The 20,803-nt window shown below is 36.4% G+C and overlaps 1 protein-coding gene across 5 annotated transcripts in view; it reads right to left on the bottom strand.

The window, feature by feature from the left end:
- The window catches only part of LRBA (LPS responsive beige-like anchor protein), a 709,127-nt gene that overhangs the window by 444,281 nt on the left and 244,043 nt on the right, over positions 1 to 20,803 (bottom strand). For all 5 annotated transcript variants that reach the window (XM_047799683.1, XM_047799685.1, XM_047799682.1 and 2 more), the window contains one exon: positions 1,262 to 1,370. In XM_047799683.1, the coding sequence (XP_047655639.1) occupies positions 1,262 to 1,370 (109 nt within the window). The remainder of the gene's footprint in view (positions 1 to 1,261; positions 1,371 to 20,803) is intronic.

Below are 20,803 nucleotides of genomic sequence, written 5' to 3'. Positions count from 1 at the left end.
TTCTTAAATAATATTAATAGACTATATCACTCTTTATTTCCTGATTTTAATGGAAGCAGCTTTAACCATTAAAAATGATTATCATTATCATATTCAGATTGTTTTCTTACATACTTTTTTCCCAGTCATTATGGCTGTATGCTAAAATTTATAATATGCTTTTTTTCTCCATTTACTGATAATCTTCAGATGATTTTCCTATATTTAATGTGTTGATATAACTTCTAGGCAGATATCTTAATAGCAAACCATCTTTAGAGTTCATGAGTAAATTCTAAGTATCACACTATACAGCTGACCCTAAGACAATGTGAGAGTTAATATACATAGAATTTATTGACCCTTCACATCCAAGGTTCTGCCACGTCTGCAGTTTCAATCAAGTACAGACTGTGAGGTACTCTAGTATCTACAATTGAAAAATAACAGCTGGGAAGTGGGCCCACATTAAACCTGCCTGTTCAAGAGTCAATTGCATGGTTCTTTCATTACATTTTTGGATCATGTTGGTTAAAGTTTAGTTAGAAGTTTATGCCCAAATCCTTCAGTGAAATTAGTCTTCTACCGTTTTGTTTTTCTAATATCTTTTTCATGTTATGATAATTGTATAAAACGCACTTGGGGAGGTTTTCACCACTTTTAATGTACCAGAAAAATATCAGCAACATTTCCTTATCTGTTCTTAACATCTAAGAAAGAACCCAGATGGTGCTTTTCAATTTTTTTTTTCCCAATTCTTAGCAAATGTTCCTGTCAAATATTCTAGTACACCTTAGGTGTGAATTTTTATAATTTATACAGCTACAATACCATTAATTTCCTCTATGAATTCATGTTTGTTACACATGTTCAGGAGCAACTGCTGAGACAAGTATTGGTCCCAGGATGGATCTGTCACTTGGTTCATGTTGAGGATCCAAGAAAGCTCTACGTGCCCTTATTTCTTCTCATCTACAACCTCAAACTTCATACCTCTGTTCAGCCTCTCTCTAGAAACCTGAAAGAGCTTATCTAAATGGGGATTGTCATTGCCAGTTAACTAAAGTCCTCTACTCATTTACTTGGCTGGAAGATGATCAGAGCCCGGGCTGCAGAGACTTGTACCTTCTTTCCAGGGTTCCCCAGGATTCTCTCACAAACTATTTTTGAATTTTTGATGATACGTGTCTGCTTGGACCAGGCTGCCATTTACCTACACAGTTTCCCATGACTACCATTAAAAAATAGTAACGGCCCCACACCAGTCATATGTTTAACCTACCTCAAATTCTGCATGTCTGTGAATATCTTCTGCTCGCTGCCTGCTCAGGATAAATTCGGCTTCATTTGCTACTCTTACTAGATGATCCTTCATTGTCTGGCTCAGCAACCTATACAAAGAGGAAGATTGTCAAATAAATGTGTAAACAACTATCATTCATTGCTCAAAGGTAGTGTATTTTGTTATTTGGGAGAGGAAAGAATGTTTACTTCTTTGATGTCATACCAAATGAAGGACATTTTTTCATACCAAATAAAGTGAAGAATATAACAGCAACAAGTTATCCTGGCAGCAGCAAATTAGCTTTTATCAAAATAACTACCAACAAAAGCAAATGAAAATGCTAGATTAAATTTATGTTTCAATCTTTTTTTAAAGTATTGGAGAGTTTCTGGGGAGTTCCTGTCATGGCTAAGCAGAAACAAATCTGACTAGCATCCATGAGTATGCATGTTCAATCCCTGGCCTTGCTCAGTGAGCTAAGGATCCGGCGTTGCTGTGAGCTGTGGTGTACGTCACAGACGAGGCTCGGATCTGGTGTTGTCATCGTGCAGGCCAGTGGCTACAGCTCCAATGTGATGCCTAGACTGGGAACTTTCATATGCTGTGGGTGCGTCCCTAAGAAGACAAATAATAATAACAAAGCATTGGAGAGTTTCTAAGGTAGCCAAGATTTAAGGAGCCAAGATCCTAGAAAAAACGTTCAGCATGACTTTTCCTATTGAAGAATCTGCTATTCATAGGTGGGAACAGAGAAGCTAAATGGATCTGTTACAAGTTTTACAGGGCTAGGGAGCCAAAAGCTGAATTTTATAACTTGTCAAAGAAAATAAATCCTACTAGAATACCCAGGCTTACAAAAGGAACCCCAGGAAATAGACAATAAACCAGGTCTCAAAAACACTAAAACAGAGCCTCATACAACATTATGATGATCTGTACTTAAGAGTAACTGGTGCTCAAAAACCTAAACAAAATTATCAGAATTTCACAGGACAAGGAGGAAGAAAACAGAAATAATAATACAGTAAGACTCATGGTAAAATCCTAGGTTTTCCTTTCTTTTCTTTTTTTTTTTTTTTTTAAATGGCTGCACCCGGGATGTATGGTAGTTCCTGGGCGAGGGACTAAATCCAAGCCACAGCTGCCGCAACACTGGATCCTTTGACCCACTATGCTGGGCTAGGGATAGAACCCGGGCCTCTGCAGTAACCCAAGCTGCTGCAGTCACATTCTTAACCCACTGTGCCACAGCAGTAACTCCAAAACCCTGGGTTTTCAGAAGACCTAGAAGGGCTATATGCTAGGAATAGGCAAACCGGAATAGGGCAAGCGCTCACAAAGATTTTTAAAATCCCAGCTTTGAATCAGCTCGATCTTAAATTAATGTAAATTGGCACTTAATCTAACTGCTAGTCAAATATCAAAAGGAAATATTCTCTGGAGGAAGATATCATCATCTAGAGATTTTTTAATATAATTTCCTGCAATATTAAATACAACTTCCAATATTCAATCACCAATGAACCGGCAAAATAAGAGAAAACACCAAATGAATGAAAACCAAACAAGAGACAATTCAGAAAATCAAGAAGTAAAATTTTATATCTGAACTTTGAAATAAATGTACTCATACTTCGGAGTAATAAATTCTACAAAAAAATTTCAGTGGAAAATGTAAACTAAAACTATTGAAAAAACAAATAGACATGAAATTAAGAACAGATTTACCAGCTTATTAAACTCAGCTAAAGAAGGACTACTGAAGTGAAAGCGAGGTCAGTGAAAACTAAACAGAAGCCTAGTATGAAAAATGACGAAAATTTGACAAAATAAGTAATAGACATGCAGGACATGGCAAAAAGGTCTAATGAGTATATATGGTATAAGGAAAGAAAGTAGACAAATAATTAGAAAAGAGCAATATCTTAAGAGATAACAATCACCATTTTTTGAAAACTGGAGAAAAAACACTGAGTCCTATTTTGACATGATACAACTAAGTTATACCAGAGTAAAGCTGTCCAAGGGAAAAAGTCTTAAGAGCAGCAAGGAAGGGGAAGAAAGTAGAAGGGGTAAGGACACCCTGTGGCCTTAAAAGAGCAAGAATAAAACTTAAGGAAACCAGACAAGAATGCAAAGACCTCTTCAAAGTACTAAACAAAAACAGCATCTAACAATATACCCCTCCCAAAAAAGAATATACCCCCAAATACCTTGCAACAATCAAAGGAAAGATATTAGGCTATGGCACTGAGAAGAATCTGTTTTCTGAACTTATCTGCCTAAAAGCAGAGACTCACCAAAGAACTCAGCTGTCATAAATCCTCTCCCCTGAAGTTCAACAAGGAGGAAAGATTGACTCCTACTACCTGTAGAGTAGAAAAGCACTAGGACAAGAAATTGTTTAAGGGGACATTGTCCCAAAACTATTTTATCTTCCATCTATTCTCCTAAGGGTCCATTTATCTTTCTGAAAAGTCATTTGTTTTCCCAAAAGTGCCCTTCTCCTGTCTCTACCCTATAAAGCCTCAAATCCTCACCTCTTCCTTGAGCTACATTTTTATGTGAACTCCCTTCAACACCTATGAATTTAAAAATCTGTCTTATCTCTTCCCAATTTGTCTTTTATCAGTTTGATTCACAGGCTCTCATACAAAGAACATAAGAGGGTAAAGAAAAGGCTTTCCCTCATAAGCAAAAGCAAAATAAGGACATGTAACGACAAATAAAACAAAATTTGTCGATAAACAATCATATTAAAGGGAGTATTTTAGACAGAGGGAAAACACCACAAAGATATAAGTTAAGGAAGTGAAAAAACAAGCAATGGAAAAGGTAACCGTGTAGGTAAATTGGAAATAATGGCGAATATTTACAATCATAATAATGACTTCCACAACTCAAAAATACTACAATGCTTAAAATAAATAGCACTAGTACACACAGTAAGAGAAAAAAAGGAATTAGGGTTGTAATGTTTCTTTATTATCTAAGAATTGCTGAAAGAACAAATTCATATAAGATGTTAATAACTCTAACATTCATGGTGCAATCTCCAGGCAACCACTAAAAGTATCTTTAAAAAAATGTACAACCAGTAAGGTAATAAAATAATTTAGTAACAAAAAAAATTTACCTCAAAAAAAAAAAAAAAAAAAAAAAGAGCATGCAAAGAGTTCCTGGTGTAGCACAGTGGGTTAAGAATCCAACTGAAGAAGCTTGGATCACTAGGGAAGTGCTGGTTCAATTTCCAGCCTGGTGCAGTGGGTTAAAGGATCCAGTGTTGCAACAGCTGTGGTGTAGGTCACAGCTATGCCTTGGATTCAGCCCCTGACCCTGAAACTTCCATGTGCCATGGGTGTGACCACTTAAAAAAAAAAAAAAAAAAGAAAGAAAGAAAGAAAGAAGGAGCATGCAAGATGTGGAGCAAATACAATGGATGCAAATAATGAGAGAATAAGTTTTAACCTAAACATACGCAAAGCAAACAGAATAATACAATTATTGTCAATTAGATTTTTTAAAGTATGTGCTGCTTATAAGCGACTCCATTTCAATATAAGGTTGAAAGGTTGTACAAAGGTTGAAAGTGATTTTTCAGGAATTCCCTGCTGTGCCTAGGCAGGTTAAGAAGCCAACTAGTATCCATGAGGACAAAGGTTCAATCCCTGGCCTCATTCAGTGGGTTAAGGATCCAGCATTGCCACAAGCTTCAGTGTAGGTCGCAGACGCAGCCTGGATCTGGCGTTGCTGAGGCTGTGGCATAGGCCAGTAGCTGCAGTTCTGATTCAGCCCCTAGCCTGGGAACTTCCATATGCCATAGGTGCAGTCCTAAAAAGGAAAAAGAAAAATAAAAAAAAAAAGGAAAAGAAAAGAATTTTTCAGAAAACAAGAATAATAAAAAAAAGTAAAAGAAAGCTATATTTATTAGTATAAAAATAAAAGCTGGCTTTAAGAAGCAAAGGCAACAGAGATGAACTTTATCTCTTCTATACTTGTATATAAGAATATATATAAGAATATGGCTTAACTAGTTGTAGAAGACATAAAGTTTATAGACTATTTTAATGGAATTCCTGCTATGGCTCAGTGGGTTAAGGATCTTGCATTGTCTCTGCAGAGGTGCAGGTCTGATGCCCAGGCCCGTGCAATGGGTTAAGGATCCGGCATTGCTGTGAGCTGTGGTATAGGTCGAAGATGCGGCTTGGATCCTGAGTTGCTGTGGCTGTGGTGTACGCTGGCAGCTGCAGCTCCAATTCGACCCCTAGCCTGGGAACTTCCATATGCCACAGGTGTGGCCTGAAAAAGAAAAAGAAAAACACTGATAAACTAGACTTCTTTAAAATTAAAGATTTGTGGTTACAAAAGCCAACATTAAAAGAATTAGAAGGCAAACTTCAGAAAGGGAGAATACATTAAGATTTACAGTCAACAAGGAGATTATATCTGAAATACTCAAGAAACTCTTACAAAATAAGAAAAGGTAATAATCTAAATAAATAAAAATGACCAAAATACACAAATAAGCACTTCACAAAAAATTTCCAAATGGCAAATAAGTTCATGAAAAGATATTCAGGTGTTCAGGACCACTAAGCATCAGGGAGATACAAATTGAATTGTTTAAATAGTAGAATATTCATAAAATAAAATGCTAATAGTATCTAAAAGAAATAACCAATGTTATTTACCAGAAAATTAATGTCACTAACAATGTTGAGCAGAGCCACACCAAAAAATATATACTGTATGAATTACCTTGTAAAAAAATTTTTAACTAATTTATGGCAACAAAAATCAAGAGTTTAAGAGATGATTAACTTTGATGGTCCTACAGATCTCTCCACATAATGACTCATGTGGAACATTAGTAATGATCAAACAGTTCCAAACCTTGCAATAAAATACCTTAAATGTAAACAATTGACCCATTCTGATGACTGCTTCCATAACACCATTCACCTACCATAAATACCAACGGAATGATTCATTTTATATAAATGAAAGGCTTCTGGAAAGTTTGTGTTCTATAGGTCTTCTAAACTCTGTTCTTTCAAAGAAATTGGAAAGACAGGATGAGCAGGACTAGGATTATATTTTCTATGCAAACAGGAAGAATAACCAACTGTAATTAAGTAATGCCCACCTTTAAAAGTTATACCCAACAGGCGTCAACAATGGCACGTCTACAGACATTCCATGGGGAATTTGCATCACTTTGTAGTAACATTTTTATCAAAAATATAAATTAACTATGCAGAGACTTTGATACAAAGCAATCATTACACTCCTAGTAACTTGCCGTACATTCTCACAAGTGCAGAAAGATGTGTCTAAGGAGTTCACTGTAACATTTTAAAAAAGCGAAAGACTGAAAGAACCAAAACACACAATTATATAATGAGATAGATTCTTCTGAATTAACAACACAAGTTTTTCCACAATGCATTATTAAATGGAAAAAAATTTGAAGAATGTTATATACAATGTGAGTTTGGGAAAAGTATGAAAGAAAATAGATTCAAGTGCCAATTATCTAGAACAAGACTAGAATTACTAGCATTATGGCATGTGAGCCAAATCCAGCCTGCCAACTATTTTTGTTAATAAAGTTTTATTGGAATAAAAACCATGCCGTGCCCATCTGTTTAACTATTATTCATGGCTGTTACCACGTCATAATACTACATTAAGCAGAGTAGTAGCAACAGAGATCATATGGCCTGCAAAGTCGAAAACAGTTACTATCTGGCCCTTTACCACCTTCTCTAGAAAGTTAGGCTATATGTCCCTTCCTTGCATTTCTCTATTCTTTTAAGTTTCATAACAAGCAATAATTAAAAGGAAAACAGAAAATCCTTAAAGAAAATAAAAAGGCTTTCTGCTCTTCTGCCATTTTTTCCATATTTCTATACACCATACACTATTTATAATTTGATTTCAGATCTATCAGACCCTCTCCATTATCTTCAAACTGTCTCACAGCCACTTTAGAAGTTAATGCAAAGTCTTATCCATGATTTTGGGGGGGTAACCTTATTAGGGTATGTTTTTCAAATGTTATTAAACAGCACACATTCAGGCTAGAGATTAAAAACAATCCCTAGTACAATTTTAAAACCTGATAATGAATAACTTCCTATGACTCTACAGATAGAGAAAGCACTGGCTTTCACAAGTGCAAATGTGAAATACTGATTTGTGCTTCTTAGTTTCTCTCTAGAGACCAAAAACCACACTGCAGAGTTAACATCAATATATTCATCGCAACACTCAAATATTAATTGCTTTGATCAGTCAATGGCACACCAGCCTCCCAATCCCCAAATAAGCAGCCTCAAAGTTACTCCAGTCCCTCCCTCTTTGCTACCACCTTCCCCCAGGCCCTGAATCGAGCAGCAAACCCTGTCAATATTTCCTCTGCAAAATTTCAGATTTAATTTATGATCTCAGTTTCACAGCCAATGTCTTGAAAAATCAAACCTTAATGATTTCACACACATTATAACTGAATGAGTCTTCTGAATAGCAACTCTGATCCATTAACATTTTTGTCTATCATTCTGACTTTTGAATCACTGTCCAATATCTATTTAATACCTCATGTGCTATAAAGACAAGGCTAAGCACTGAAGATGAGCTTTCCTTATGTTTTAGTTAGGGAGAAAAAGAATACTCTGAGGTCCTCTCCAGCTTTAAATTCTAATATAAGTGATGTGGTGACATACTCTAAGGTGGCCTCCAATGAGTCAAGGTCTTATATGACTCACCCCACTGAACTGAACCTGGACAGTATCTTCGCCTTGGTTCTAGGAAACATGTATACAGTAAAGGTGATGGGATAGACCTTCCTTAATTAGGTTTCTTTATATAGCAAAGGCAAGGGGACAGACACTCCTGTGACGTGGTACATTATATAGGTTCTGCCTTAGCTGAATGAAGATATTCTGCGGCCAGCCTTAAGACAGTAAGCTGTCATGTTGTGGCAGGGCCATGTGACAAGGGGCTAGAAGACGACATTAGACCCTAATGACAGCCAGCAAGAAAACGGGGACCTCAGGATGACAGATGAAAGGAAATGAATTTTGCCAACAACCATATTAGCTTAGAAGAAGCCTCCAGCCTCCAGAGAAGAACAGAGCTTATCCAATGCCTTTACTGCAGACTTGGAAAACTCTCAGTAGAGGATCTAGTTGAGCTGTGCCCAGATACCTGACACAAAGAAATTATAAAATTGTAAACATATGTTGTTTCAGCTGCAATACTTGTGGTAATGTGTTATGCACCAATAGATAAGCAGCACAATTAGAACATAAAACTCTATTTGCTAGTAGTTCCAGTCCTGGCTCAGCTGATTAAGACCCCGACTAGTATCCATTTGATCCCTGGCCTCACTTAGTCGGCTAAAGGATCCGGCATTGCCATCAGTTGTGATGCAGGTCATAGATGTGGCTCAGATCCCACACTGCTGTGGCCATGGCATACGCCGGCAGCTGTAGCTCCAATTCAACCCCTAGCCTGGGAACTTCCAAATGCCACAGATGCAGCCCTAAAAAAAAAAAAAAAAAAGATAGATAGATGTGCTATCATAATTCAGCTGACTCAAGATCACTATGAGCTGCTCAAGATAAAAATAAACAGCACCAATAGAGGGTTAGAGCATAAAGAGGAGCCTTAAATAAAGAGCAAAAACACAAAGGAGAGGGAAGGTCATCAGGGACAAGAGTATGAGTGAAGTTATAAATAAGAAAAAAATGTATTATATTTTGAAGAGAACCAAAACACCCCTTCCTGCCATTCATTTTTCAGACAGAAAGAATGCATACATATCTACAGAGACAGAGAGATAATATTGCCTTGATTTTCTTTTCTTTGGCACTTTTGCAGAAAAATAATATATACTGTGCACAAAAGATCCTACAACACTTTAATAATGAAGCAATAGTGGAAAGGCCTCAACCCCCTTTTTTTTTGTCTTTTTTGTCGTTGTTGTTGTTGTTGTTGTTGCTATTTCTTGGGCCGCTCCCGCGGCATATGGAGGTTCCCAGGCTAGGGGTTGAATCAGAGCTGCAGCCACCAGCCTACACCAGAGCCACAGCAACATGGGATCCGAGCCGCGTCTGCAACCTACACCACAGCTCACGGCAACGCTGGATCGTTAACCCACTGAGCAAGGGCAGGGACCGAACCCGCAACCTCATGGTTCCTAGTCGGATTTGTTAACCACTGCACCACGACGGGAACTCCTTCAACCCCTTTCTTGTCCATTTTTCAGGATAAGCCACACCATCATTAACAGTTTATATTCCTGTCCTTACATTTTTCTAAACCTATCAGAACATATAAGGTCTCTATGGTGTACATGTGTGTATATACAGTAATTATATATATGCATATGTGAGTACATATGTACTCATGTGTAAAGAAGTCATACCGTACAAAAACCTATTTACGTAACTTAATGGTATACCATTATCACAGTGAGAATTTTTGTGGATGGAATGTAACAACATTAATTACACTGGTCCCTTATTTGCAGATCATTCATTCTTTCCTTCTCTACCCTGACTGCTATCATCACTGCTATCTACTTAGTTATTGAAACCATGAATATCAGTTACATATTTGACTCTTCCTTACTTGTTATCCTTCACACTCAACAGACCACGTACTCTCCATTCTACCTCAACAATGACTCTAAAAGCTGTTTCTCAGTGTAACATTTTCCAGTGCCTCAGACACACAACAGCATGGCTTCAATTACTGGAACAGTCTCCAGTCAAACTTTTTTCCATTAGCCTCATTATTCTAGCTAGTACCTCAACAGGATAATTTTTCTAAAATGAAAATGTGGAGTTCCCATTGTGGCACAGCGGAAACCAATCCGACTGGGAACCATGAGATTGTGGGTTCAATCCCTGGCCTCGCTCGGTGGGCTAAAGGATCAGGTGTTTCTGAGAGCTGTGGTGTAGGTCTCAGACAGGGTTCGGATCTGGTATTGCTGTGGCTGTGATGTAGGGCGTCCGCTGCAGCTTCGATTCAACTCCTAGCCTGGGAATCTCTATATGCCGCATGCGTGGCGCAGAAAATCAAAAAAAAAAAAAAAGAAAAAAAGAAAAGAAAAAGAAAATTTGATCATCACTGTACACTTCTGTTAAAGTTTTAACTATCTTCCCATGATTTCAAGAAATTCCGCTACTCCTGTATACCCGAAGACTGCTTTCTCAGACATTGCACCCTGTGCTTTTACACCTCTTTGCATCTGTTCCCACTATTCTCTCAGCCAGGAATGATGTCACTTCTTATTCTATCATGCCTATCTTATTAATCCTTCAAAGCAAAACTCAAAATTTAACTACATAAAACCTTTTCTGATCCTACATCTGTTTTCCCTCCATATAACTACATAACAAAAGGTACATATGCTTCTTTCATGGTACTTATTATACGGCATCATTCTGTATGACACTGCCTCAATTGTGTTTTTATAAATCTGTCTTTCATTCCAGATTACACCAACCCTGAATAAATTATCCTCATACCCCTAGAGCACAGAACAGTGCCTGATCATTACTAGGGGACTAGTAGGCTTGCAAGGAAAATAAACTCTTTAAACACTCACTTAGCCAGGCAATTCTAGGCTACTATATGTCAGGAATACAAAGATAAATATAACCGTCCACAAGGAATTTATAATCTAAGAAGACTACATGCAAATTTAACATCTGAAAAACAGAACTTTTGATTCTACCTCCCTACTATCAATAAACTCCTTTGCTATCCACATCTCACTTTGACCCAAGCCAATAAATAGCTCCTATGTCCCCTTAAAAAGAACCTAGGATTTATTTATTTATTTTTTGTCACAGCGTGCAGCAGCTTGATATGGGATCTCAGTTCCCAGGCCAGGGACTGAACCTGGGTTGCCATGGTGAAAGTGCAAAGTTCCAGGCTCTAGGGCACCAGGGAATTCCCTAGTTCTTGATTTGTCTTTCCCTCACCTCCAAATACAATTCATGAAGGCAAGTTCTACTGCTTTAACTCTTAAACATATCAGACATCTATGTATCTTCATCGCCTTTGCTATCACATCAGTCTAAGCCACCTGCAGTTCTTGCCTGAAATATTTCAGTAGTATATTCACTGATAGATCTGTTTCCATTCTTGCTCCACACCCTGACCTTATTGCAATGCATCCTTTTAGAAACATAACCCAAGAAATTCAGAAAACTGAATTTCCACATGCAAAGGAATAAGGTTGGACCCTTACCTTATACCATGCACAAAAATGGACTCAAATGGATTAAAGACCTAAATATGATACCTACAAATATAAAACCCTTAGAAGAAAATATAAGGGAAAAGCTTTATAGCCTCTGATTTGGCAATGATTTCCTGGATATGACACCAAGAACACAGGCAACTAAAGAAAAAAAAATAACTGAGATAGAACAAAATTTTAAACTTTTATGCACCAAGGAACATAAAGACAATCCATGGAACTGGAGAAAATATTTGCAAGTCATATACCTGATAAGGGGTTAATAACCAAAATATATAAAGAACTACAACTCAACAAAAACCAAAAAATAAACAACACAGTTCAAAAATGGGCAAACTACTGAATAGGTATTTCTCCAGAGGAGATATAAAACAGCTAATAAGCACAAGAAAAGAGGCTAAACATCACTAATCATTAAGGAAATGCAAATGAAAACCATAATGAGATACTATTTCATACTCAGTTAGGATGGCTACTATCCAAAAACCTCATAAAATGCAGTTCCCATTGTGGCTCAGTAGGTTAAGGACCCAACATAGTCTCCAGGAGAATGTGTTTTGATCCCTGACCTCAGTGGGTTAAGAATTCAGCATTGCTGCAAGCTGTGGCACCTGTCCCACGTGTGGCTCAGACTGGGTATTGCCATGGCTGTGCTGTAGGCCTCAGCTGCAATTACAATTCAACCCCCAGCCTAGGAATTTCTATATGTCACAGGTGCGGCCATAAAAAGAAAAACAAAACAAAACAAACATGAGAAACTTAGTGTTGGCAAGGATATGAAAAAATTGAAACCCTTATGCACTATGAGTGGGAATGTAAAACTGCAGCTGCTAAGGAAAACAGTATGGCAGTTCATCAAAAAATTAAAATACAATCCATATTGTATATGTATCATATATGTGTCATACGACGCAGCAATTCCACTTCTGTGCATATAGCCAAAAGAATCCAAAACAGGGACTAGCATCAATACTCACAAAAACCAAAAATGAAAAAAACAAAAAACAAAAAACATCAAAAACCAAAAAACAGAAGGTGGAAGCAACTCAGTATCCATCAATGGATAAAAATATAAATAAAATATGGTATACAGATATGATGGAATATTATTCAGCCTTAAAAAGGAAGGAAATTCTAACATGTGCAATGACATGAATGAACCCTGAAGATATGCTAAGTCAAAAAAAAAAAAAAAAGACACCAAAGAACAAATACTGTATGATTCTAACTAATAGGAGATGCCTAGACTAGTCAAATTCATTGAGACAGAAAGTACAATGGTGGTTGCCAGGGGCTATAGGGTGAGAGGAATGGGTAATTAGCAGGTATATAGAGTTTCATTTAGCAAGACGAAATGAGTTCTAGAGAGGGATGCTAATAATGGTTCCACAAGAAAGTAAATATACTTAGTGCCACTGAATAGTATACTTTAAAATGGTGAAAGTGGTAAGTTTTATATTATGCATATTTTACCATAGTTAAAAATAAGTAAATGAAAATTTACAAAATTAACACTTCACTTAAATGTCACTATATATATATTAAAAAAATAACACCCAGGGAGTTCCCACTGTAGCTCAGCAGTTACAAACCCAACTAGTATCAATGAGAATGCAGGTTCAATCCCTGCTTCACTCAATGGGTTAAGGATTGAGCACTGCCATGAGCTGTGGCTGTGATTCCACCCCTAGCCTGGGGACTTCCATATGCCGTGGGTACAGCCCTAAGAAAAGTGAAAACAAAACAAAACACTAAGGCATATCATTTCACACTTCTGTTTGTTTATTTATTTATTTATTTTCTGGATTTACTGAGGTTCAGTTTCTTTTTTTGTTTTTTAATTTATTTCTTCCGCTGTACAGCATGGGAACCAAGTTACATATACATGTATACATACTTTTTCCTCCTATTATTGTGTTGCGATGTAAGTATCTAGACATAGTTCTCAAAACCATAAAACATATTCTTAACTGAACAAGAATAAAAACAAATTTCTGACGAAAGTTTACAGGGACCTATGTGATCTAAAACCTGAATACTTTGGACATTTCCAAACCCAAATCTTGCCCTTACTCTTTTTGTTCTTGTTGTTGTTTGCTTTTCAGGGCCACACCCACGGCTTATGGAGGTTCCCAAGCTAGAGGTCCAATCGGAGCTGTAGCTGCTGCTGGCCTACACCACAGCCACAGAAATATCAGATCCAAGCACCGAGTCTGCAACCTGCCCCACAGCTCACAGCAACGTCAGATCCTTAATCCACTGAACGAGGCCAAGGCTTGAACCCCCAACCTCGTGATTCCTAGTTGGATTCGTTTCTGCTGCGCCACGACAGGAATTCCCTGCCCTTACTCATTTTGCTCCAGCCATTCTGGCCTTTTATTTGTTTCAACAGTTCACACACATCATTCTGTCCTCAAGGCCTTTGTTCTTGATATTTCCTCACCTTAAAATGTTGTGACTTATGGGAGTTCCCGTTGTGGCACAGTGGTTAATGAATCCGACTAGGAACCATGAGGTTGTGGGTTCGATCTCTGCTCTTGCTCAGTGGGTTTAGGATCCAGCATTGCCGTGAACTGTGGTGTAGGTCCCAGACGCGGCTTGGATCCCACATTGCTGTGGCTGTGGTGCAGGCAGGCCGGTGGCTATAGCTCCAATTCGACCCCTAGCTTGGGAACCTCCATGTGCCACAGGAGTGGCCCTAGAAAAAGCAGAAAGACAAAAGACCAAAAAAAAAAAAAAATGGTGTGACATATCTTAAAATGTTTGGCTACGTCTCTCCATTCAAATCAAGTGCCACTTCTTCACAAATTTCCTCTAAACCCTCTATATTGGCTTCCATATAAACCTCTTCACTCTCATAACATGATCTTGCTTGTTTTCTTCTAAGCATTTGCTACGATCTGAGTTATCTTATGTGTTCAGTAACTTGTTTATTATTTGTCCTCTCCTCCATGACAGTAGAGCCTTATTCACAGCTACATCCTCAGGCTCCAGAACAGTGCTGGAATAGAATACAATCAATAAATAAGCACTGAATAAAGGATAGAAAAGGAGTGTCAAAACCATCCCCAATCTATTTTTTCTAATTAAAGTATAGTTGATTCACAATGTTTCTTCAATTTCTGTTGTACCGCAAAGTGACCCGATCACATACAGTTGCCTGTGCTGTATAGAAAGAGCCCACTGCCCATCCATTCCAAATGTTACAGTTGGTACCATTTTTTTGGTCATTTTTTTAACATCCGAAATCTTAATTTCCATAAGATCCAAGTGAATCATTTTTCCCTCTAATGAATATTCCACAATTCTACCCTATAAAGCCCTTTATTTTATATCCATCTTATACCTAATATTTATTATATACATAGCATATATTTTACTTGTTTATGCAGAATCACAAAAAATTCTTTTCAATTGCTACATATATTACTCTATTCTCCCTATCACACCACAACTGATTGAGGAAGCACATCTTTTTAATTCTTCTTTTTTTTTAAATCAACCATGCTCCTAAGAGGTACTGTTCAGGTAGGCTGTACTCAACCATTATTTGATAAATGAATAGTTCATGGCAATGCTTCAAAGTAAATATTCTCAAGTATCGAAATGTATCTAGGCAGTTAAACCCAAAATCATAGTACATTCAGTTCAGACAACTATATCAGAAATTTAAGTTTGAAATATTTTCACTGCTTAACACAAAATATTACTGTCTAACCTTATTTAAAAGATTATTTTGAAATTTTATTAGAAGGTACAGGTACATAAAGTATCTAATATTACTTCTAAAAAGAAAGGAAGGACATACATTTTTTCCCTTCAAATCCAATATTACAGAAGGCCCTGACTTCATGCCTCCCATTTAAGTTGGATACATAAATGTAACGTTTCCTCTTATTATGGAAAATATAAAAACAACTTCATGAATTAATAAATGGAAAATATTTATTTATACCTAAAGAGAAAAATCTGCTTTTCTAAGGGGTCAATATTTTCCATCTATGTACATATTTTTCCAAATATCCAAATTATACAGCATTTAGCAACTGTAATTTTATCTAACAGCTGTGAAGACTGTTCTTTCCGACAAAGAATCACAAGCGAATTAAAGTTTTAATTACAAAGGCAGACTTAAAATAGTAGGTTTACTACTTAGTAAATTAAAATCTCTAAATGCAGAGTACAAAATCATTCACATATTTGAATATTAAGAAGAAAAACTGTGTATAATTTATACCTATAATGCAAGGAGGAAAAAAAAAATGCTTGTGTCAGCCTTAGGAAACAAACAGCCCTATCAAGTGACCAACTAGGAAAGATTCACGCTAGCAGCTCAATAAATTACCGTAATGATGACAACCATCTCCCGTAACTACATTACAGCCCATTGTCCACATCTGATTATACTAGTCTAGACCTTGGGTAAGCACATACACACATTTTCACCAACAGTTTTCCAATATTACTGCTCTGTTTCCTGGGCTTTCTGTGACCCCCATTAGCAGCAACAGTCAGATTTTCTCTACTAAACATCTTCACTACTGATGCAAAAGTAAAGTTACCACTTTTCTGCACCCTAACAACTGAAAATAGGGAAGCAATGTTCCTGAACTGGTGATCCTTCTAACATTGTAATTTATTTAGAATTAACCACAGAGACTAGTCACAAACCAAATCTGACAGGAAAAAATTGTTTTCAAAATCTTGCTTTAGTAATATCACAACTAACAGAACCTTATTTCGCAGCTTCTCAGGCTACATTTCCATTTATTAATATAGTCTTTATTCTTACACTCTAGAATTATTACCTAGCTCTCCATGTAACCACCTCTTTGCTCCCATCACACACACAGCACAGTTAATAAGTCAGTATCACAAAAATCCTTAAGTTGCTATCTCTCTACTCCTGAGGTAATTCTAGCAGTAACAACTTCAAGCAAGAGATGCAAAAGGTCCAACATCATAGAATATACAAGCCTGAAGTCTTAGAAAGAGTAGATTGAACAACAAAAGAATATTTTTAAACAAACTTTTCAATATTCCTTCACATGCTTCATTCATACTGAAAGCCAATCTAGATCTTTCTCAGTATAAATTAGCCCAGTAGTACCTACTTCTGGATGCTAATGCTCTCTATCAGGAAGATTACAATGTATCCATATACTTTACTACAGCCAAGATGTAGAAAGCAAATTACTTTTCTTGAAAATATAAGAATTCGGTAATTTTTTTCTTTTTTGGAGGTGCCCACAAACATGTGGCACTTCCCTGGGCCAAGAAGTGAACCCACACCACAGCAGTGACAATGCCAGATCCTTAATGTGCTGCCCCCCCAGGGAACTCCAAGAAATCGGTAATTTAAGATACATTTCAAATTTAACATACATGTCACTGCCTGACATCAATCTATTTTTCCAAACTTTTTTTTTTTTTTTTGCACAATAACCCGTAGTTGAGCATTTTAAAACAATAATTCATGGCAGTAGAGAAGCCAGAATGGAAGTAGATGGGCAGACTGCAAGCTGGCATATATGAAACAAATTATTAGGACTATGAAATAATTTATTCTCAGGAATGTGTATATAGAGTGCAAGAAGATAGTTTTATATAAAAAAAATTAAAATGAGGGAAACCACTTTGCTTATTCTCCACTTGGAATCTAGTTTGGGACTTCTCTGTTACAAAATATCTACTATCTATTTTCCTATAACTGTCTTTGTTTCCACTGCTAGTTGCATTTGCTTATCCTTTCAAATGAGCCCTCCTTTTAGATTCTACTTTGAACACCTTATTTAAAACTGTGATGGAGCGTGATAATGTGAGAAAAAAAAATATACATGTATGTGTAACTGGGTCACCATACTGCACAGTAGAAAAAAAATGTATTGGGGAAATAACAATAAAAAATAAAAAATTAAAAAATAAAATGTATAAGTATATAAAAAATAAAAAATTAAAACTGCAACGTTCTCTGCCCCTCATTATACCTATTCTTTATCTCCCTGTTTTAGCTTTTTCAGAGCACTTAGCACTTTCCGACCTAATACAAACTTTTCAATTTCTTTAATATCTATCCATGCCAATTAAAACACACTATAAAAGGGGGGGAATGTCTATTCTATCCATTGCCAAACCTCCAGAGCCCCAGATCACAGAACAGCACACAGCAGGCATGCATAAATATTCTCTGAATGAATGAACTGACTGTATCTTCATTTTATTTTTATTTAATTTTTCTCAAAGTTTGTCCTTCTTTCCTTCATCTTCTACACCTAATTTCATTTAATATAAGTGATTCCAATTATATATAAACTGTTTAGTTTTTAATAATGTATAAGGTTATGAAACTTCTATATAAATACAAGCATATTCTACAGAAATTATGAATCCATAGTACATTTTCCTGGCCCATATATATTGGCCTTGCTGAGAAAAGTCAAATGCAATGCCAAACACTTAAAGCCCTTAAACCTAATGGAATTTAGCATTTTAAGGAGGTAAAAAATATAATTTAAATGTAGCACCATTATTTTACATTGATCACAACAGAAGAAGCCTAAAAAGTAACCACAGAAAACAGATCAAGCTGGAAAGTTAAAAGTGAAAAATAATTTGACCATCTGACTGTTTTAAACCAAAACACATGAAGAAATGAAATAAAGGAGTTCCCATCATGGCTCAGTGGAAACGAATCCAACCAGGAACCATGAGGTTGTGGGTTTGATCCCTGGCCTCACTCAGTGGATTAAGGATCCACTATTGCTGTGAGCTACGGTGTAGGTTGCAGACATGGCTCAGACCTGGCATGACTGTGGCTGTGGCTGGCAGCTGCAGTTCTGATTAGACCTCTAGCCTGGGAACCTTCATGTGCCCTGGATGTGGCCCTAAAAATAAAAACAAAAACAAAAACAAAGGAAATAAGAAAAATGTGTTATCCTAATGATGGGGAGAAAATTCTAGTCCTCTTTGATAAGCCATTAAACTCTCAAAAAAAAAAAAATAAATGGTCATTTAAATAGCCTAATCTTTAAGAGGAAAGAACAGCACATGCCCCTTTAACAACCCACACAAACTTTTAAGTCAATTCAATCCAGAGTAAATGAAGACGAAAGTCTCTTTTCAAAAAATCTTTGAGAAAATAATATCCAAACAACAATTAATAATATTTAACTGGAGTTTTTCTATAAATTATCTTACTACACATGTAATTTTTTAAATTTAACTGGAAAGCAGATGGCTCTTTAAGAAACATTTCAGAATTGCCAAGAGAGAAATTCCACTTTGATTCAGATTATATCTTTGACTGGCCTAGATAAGAGTATATACTAGCTACACTGTCTACTTGATTGCAATAAATACCTTTGTCTTTTACCAAAATATAATCCAAATAATAGCCAAGTGGGTCAGAATAAAATGAAATGTGTTTTGCCCTCTTTGCCCCCTCCTCCCTCTTCACTTTCCCTTCTACTCATTCTTCTAACTTATTCAACAGACATTTATTAGGAATCTATGATATGTGGAGTGAAGGAAAATGGTGGAGCTGCTAAATGAATGCTCAGAGAGCACAAGTGCAATCTAAGCAGCTGAATTCTGAAGAGACAGACAAGTGTATTAGTACTATAGAAACATTATGTCTTTTATGAGAGCTATTTACATATTCAGATACAAGTCTGAATTATTGCTGTAATAAGCAGATACTGACTCTCCCCAGGGGATAATTAAGCAACGTGCCCAACAGTATGTGGATAATCTGCCCTCCGTGTGCTTTTCAAGGGTGAGGAAAAGGAAACAGTCACAGCAGCACACTGAAGAGTCAAATTCTAAGAGGTCATAAAAGTGCTCAAAATGTATTAATAATAAACTAAATCCAATACTTTCCATACGGGTCATTTTATAATTACTTATGTATTTTAAAAATTATAAAGTTTAAAGTGGGAATTAATGTATTAAAATTTTAATAGATATTATTCCTTTAAACTAGGTTCCAGAGTCTATTTTACTGATTTTTACCATAAAAAATTTAAAAACTTTGATCAGCCAATGGAATCGTGTCTGTTTTTCACTTTACAGTATAAATGAGGAGACAAATTATGAAATTATATAACAAAGACAGGATCCCTTGACATGTGAAGCTATAAAAATTTTACTTGTGGGGAATTTGCATTGATATTTCAGAATTCCAGAGCAGACAAACAAAAAAGAGGGACTACCTAAATATATAAAATATGCAGGATGATCAGTGCTTACTCATTACAATGTTCCCTCTGACACAAGTCAAACAAACGAAGTTATAAGATTTAGTAACGCTCAGAGAGCAGCAACCTGGATCCCAGCTGCCTAAAACAATATCAAGTGCTTACAATACTCCAAAAAATATTTGTTGGATATATGGTAGACAGGTTGGCAGAAAGAAAGAAGGCTACCTAGCTGCTGGATCTATTTATGCTGGCAAAATTAACACCCATATTAGAAACCAAAGTTTGTAGAATACAGATCAACAAAAACATTAAGGACAATAGGAGTAAGAAGAAAGGTAAAATATGAAATCTAAACCCCTTTATCCAAATGAGAAAATACTTTTAAGGTTCAATGATAATTTAATTTAAAAATGTAAGCAACAGGAGTTCCTGCCGTAGATCAGCAGAAATGAATCTGACTAGGTAGCCATGAGGACACAAGTTCAATCCCTGGCCTTGCTCAGTGCATTAAGGATCCAGCATTACTGTGAGCTGTGGTGTAGGTAGCAGATATGGCTCAGATCCCATGTTGCTGTGGCTGTGGTGTAGGCCAGCAGCTACAATTCCAATTCAATCCCTAGCCTGGGAACCTCTATGTGCCAACGGTGCGGCCTTAAAAAGATGAAAGAAAAAGTTCTATTGGAATTAGTTTTATTAAACTCATTTTTCAATTAAATAAATATTTATGGTGAAGGAAAAAGAAACTAATATAAAATGAAATCAAGTACACAAATAAATTAACTGAAGCCCTATCTCCATAATGATACTACCCACCATGCTTGAATTTAGAACAGACCTTCCTACTTTCTCAAAGAAGTCACCTTAATGTGGTATCACAGAACATTCTAAAAGAAGGCTTTAATATTTTTTGAAGAATCTAAAATTTTTTAAAGAAACCAGTGTCTTTTGGAATAAAACTCTTCTAGATCAAGTATCTGCATATTTGAAAGGTAAAATGAGATGACACTTATGATAATGATTTGAAATTATCCATAAACAAAATTATGATTCAGAAATAAC

Source organism: Phacochoerus africanus, chromosome 10 (assembly GCF_016906955.1).
Source record: "Phacochoerus africanus isolate WHEZ1 chromosome 10, ROS_Pafr_v1, whole genome shotgun sequence".
Classification (NCBI taxonomy): Eukaryota; Metazoa; Chordata; class Mammalia; order Artiodactyla; family Suidae; genus Phacochoerus; species Phacochoerus africanus.
Note: the sequence above shows the minus strand (reverse complement) of the source record. Positions and strands in the feature narration are given on the sequence as shown.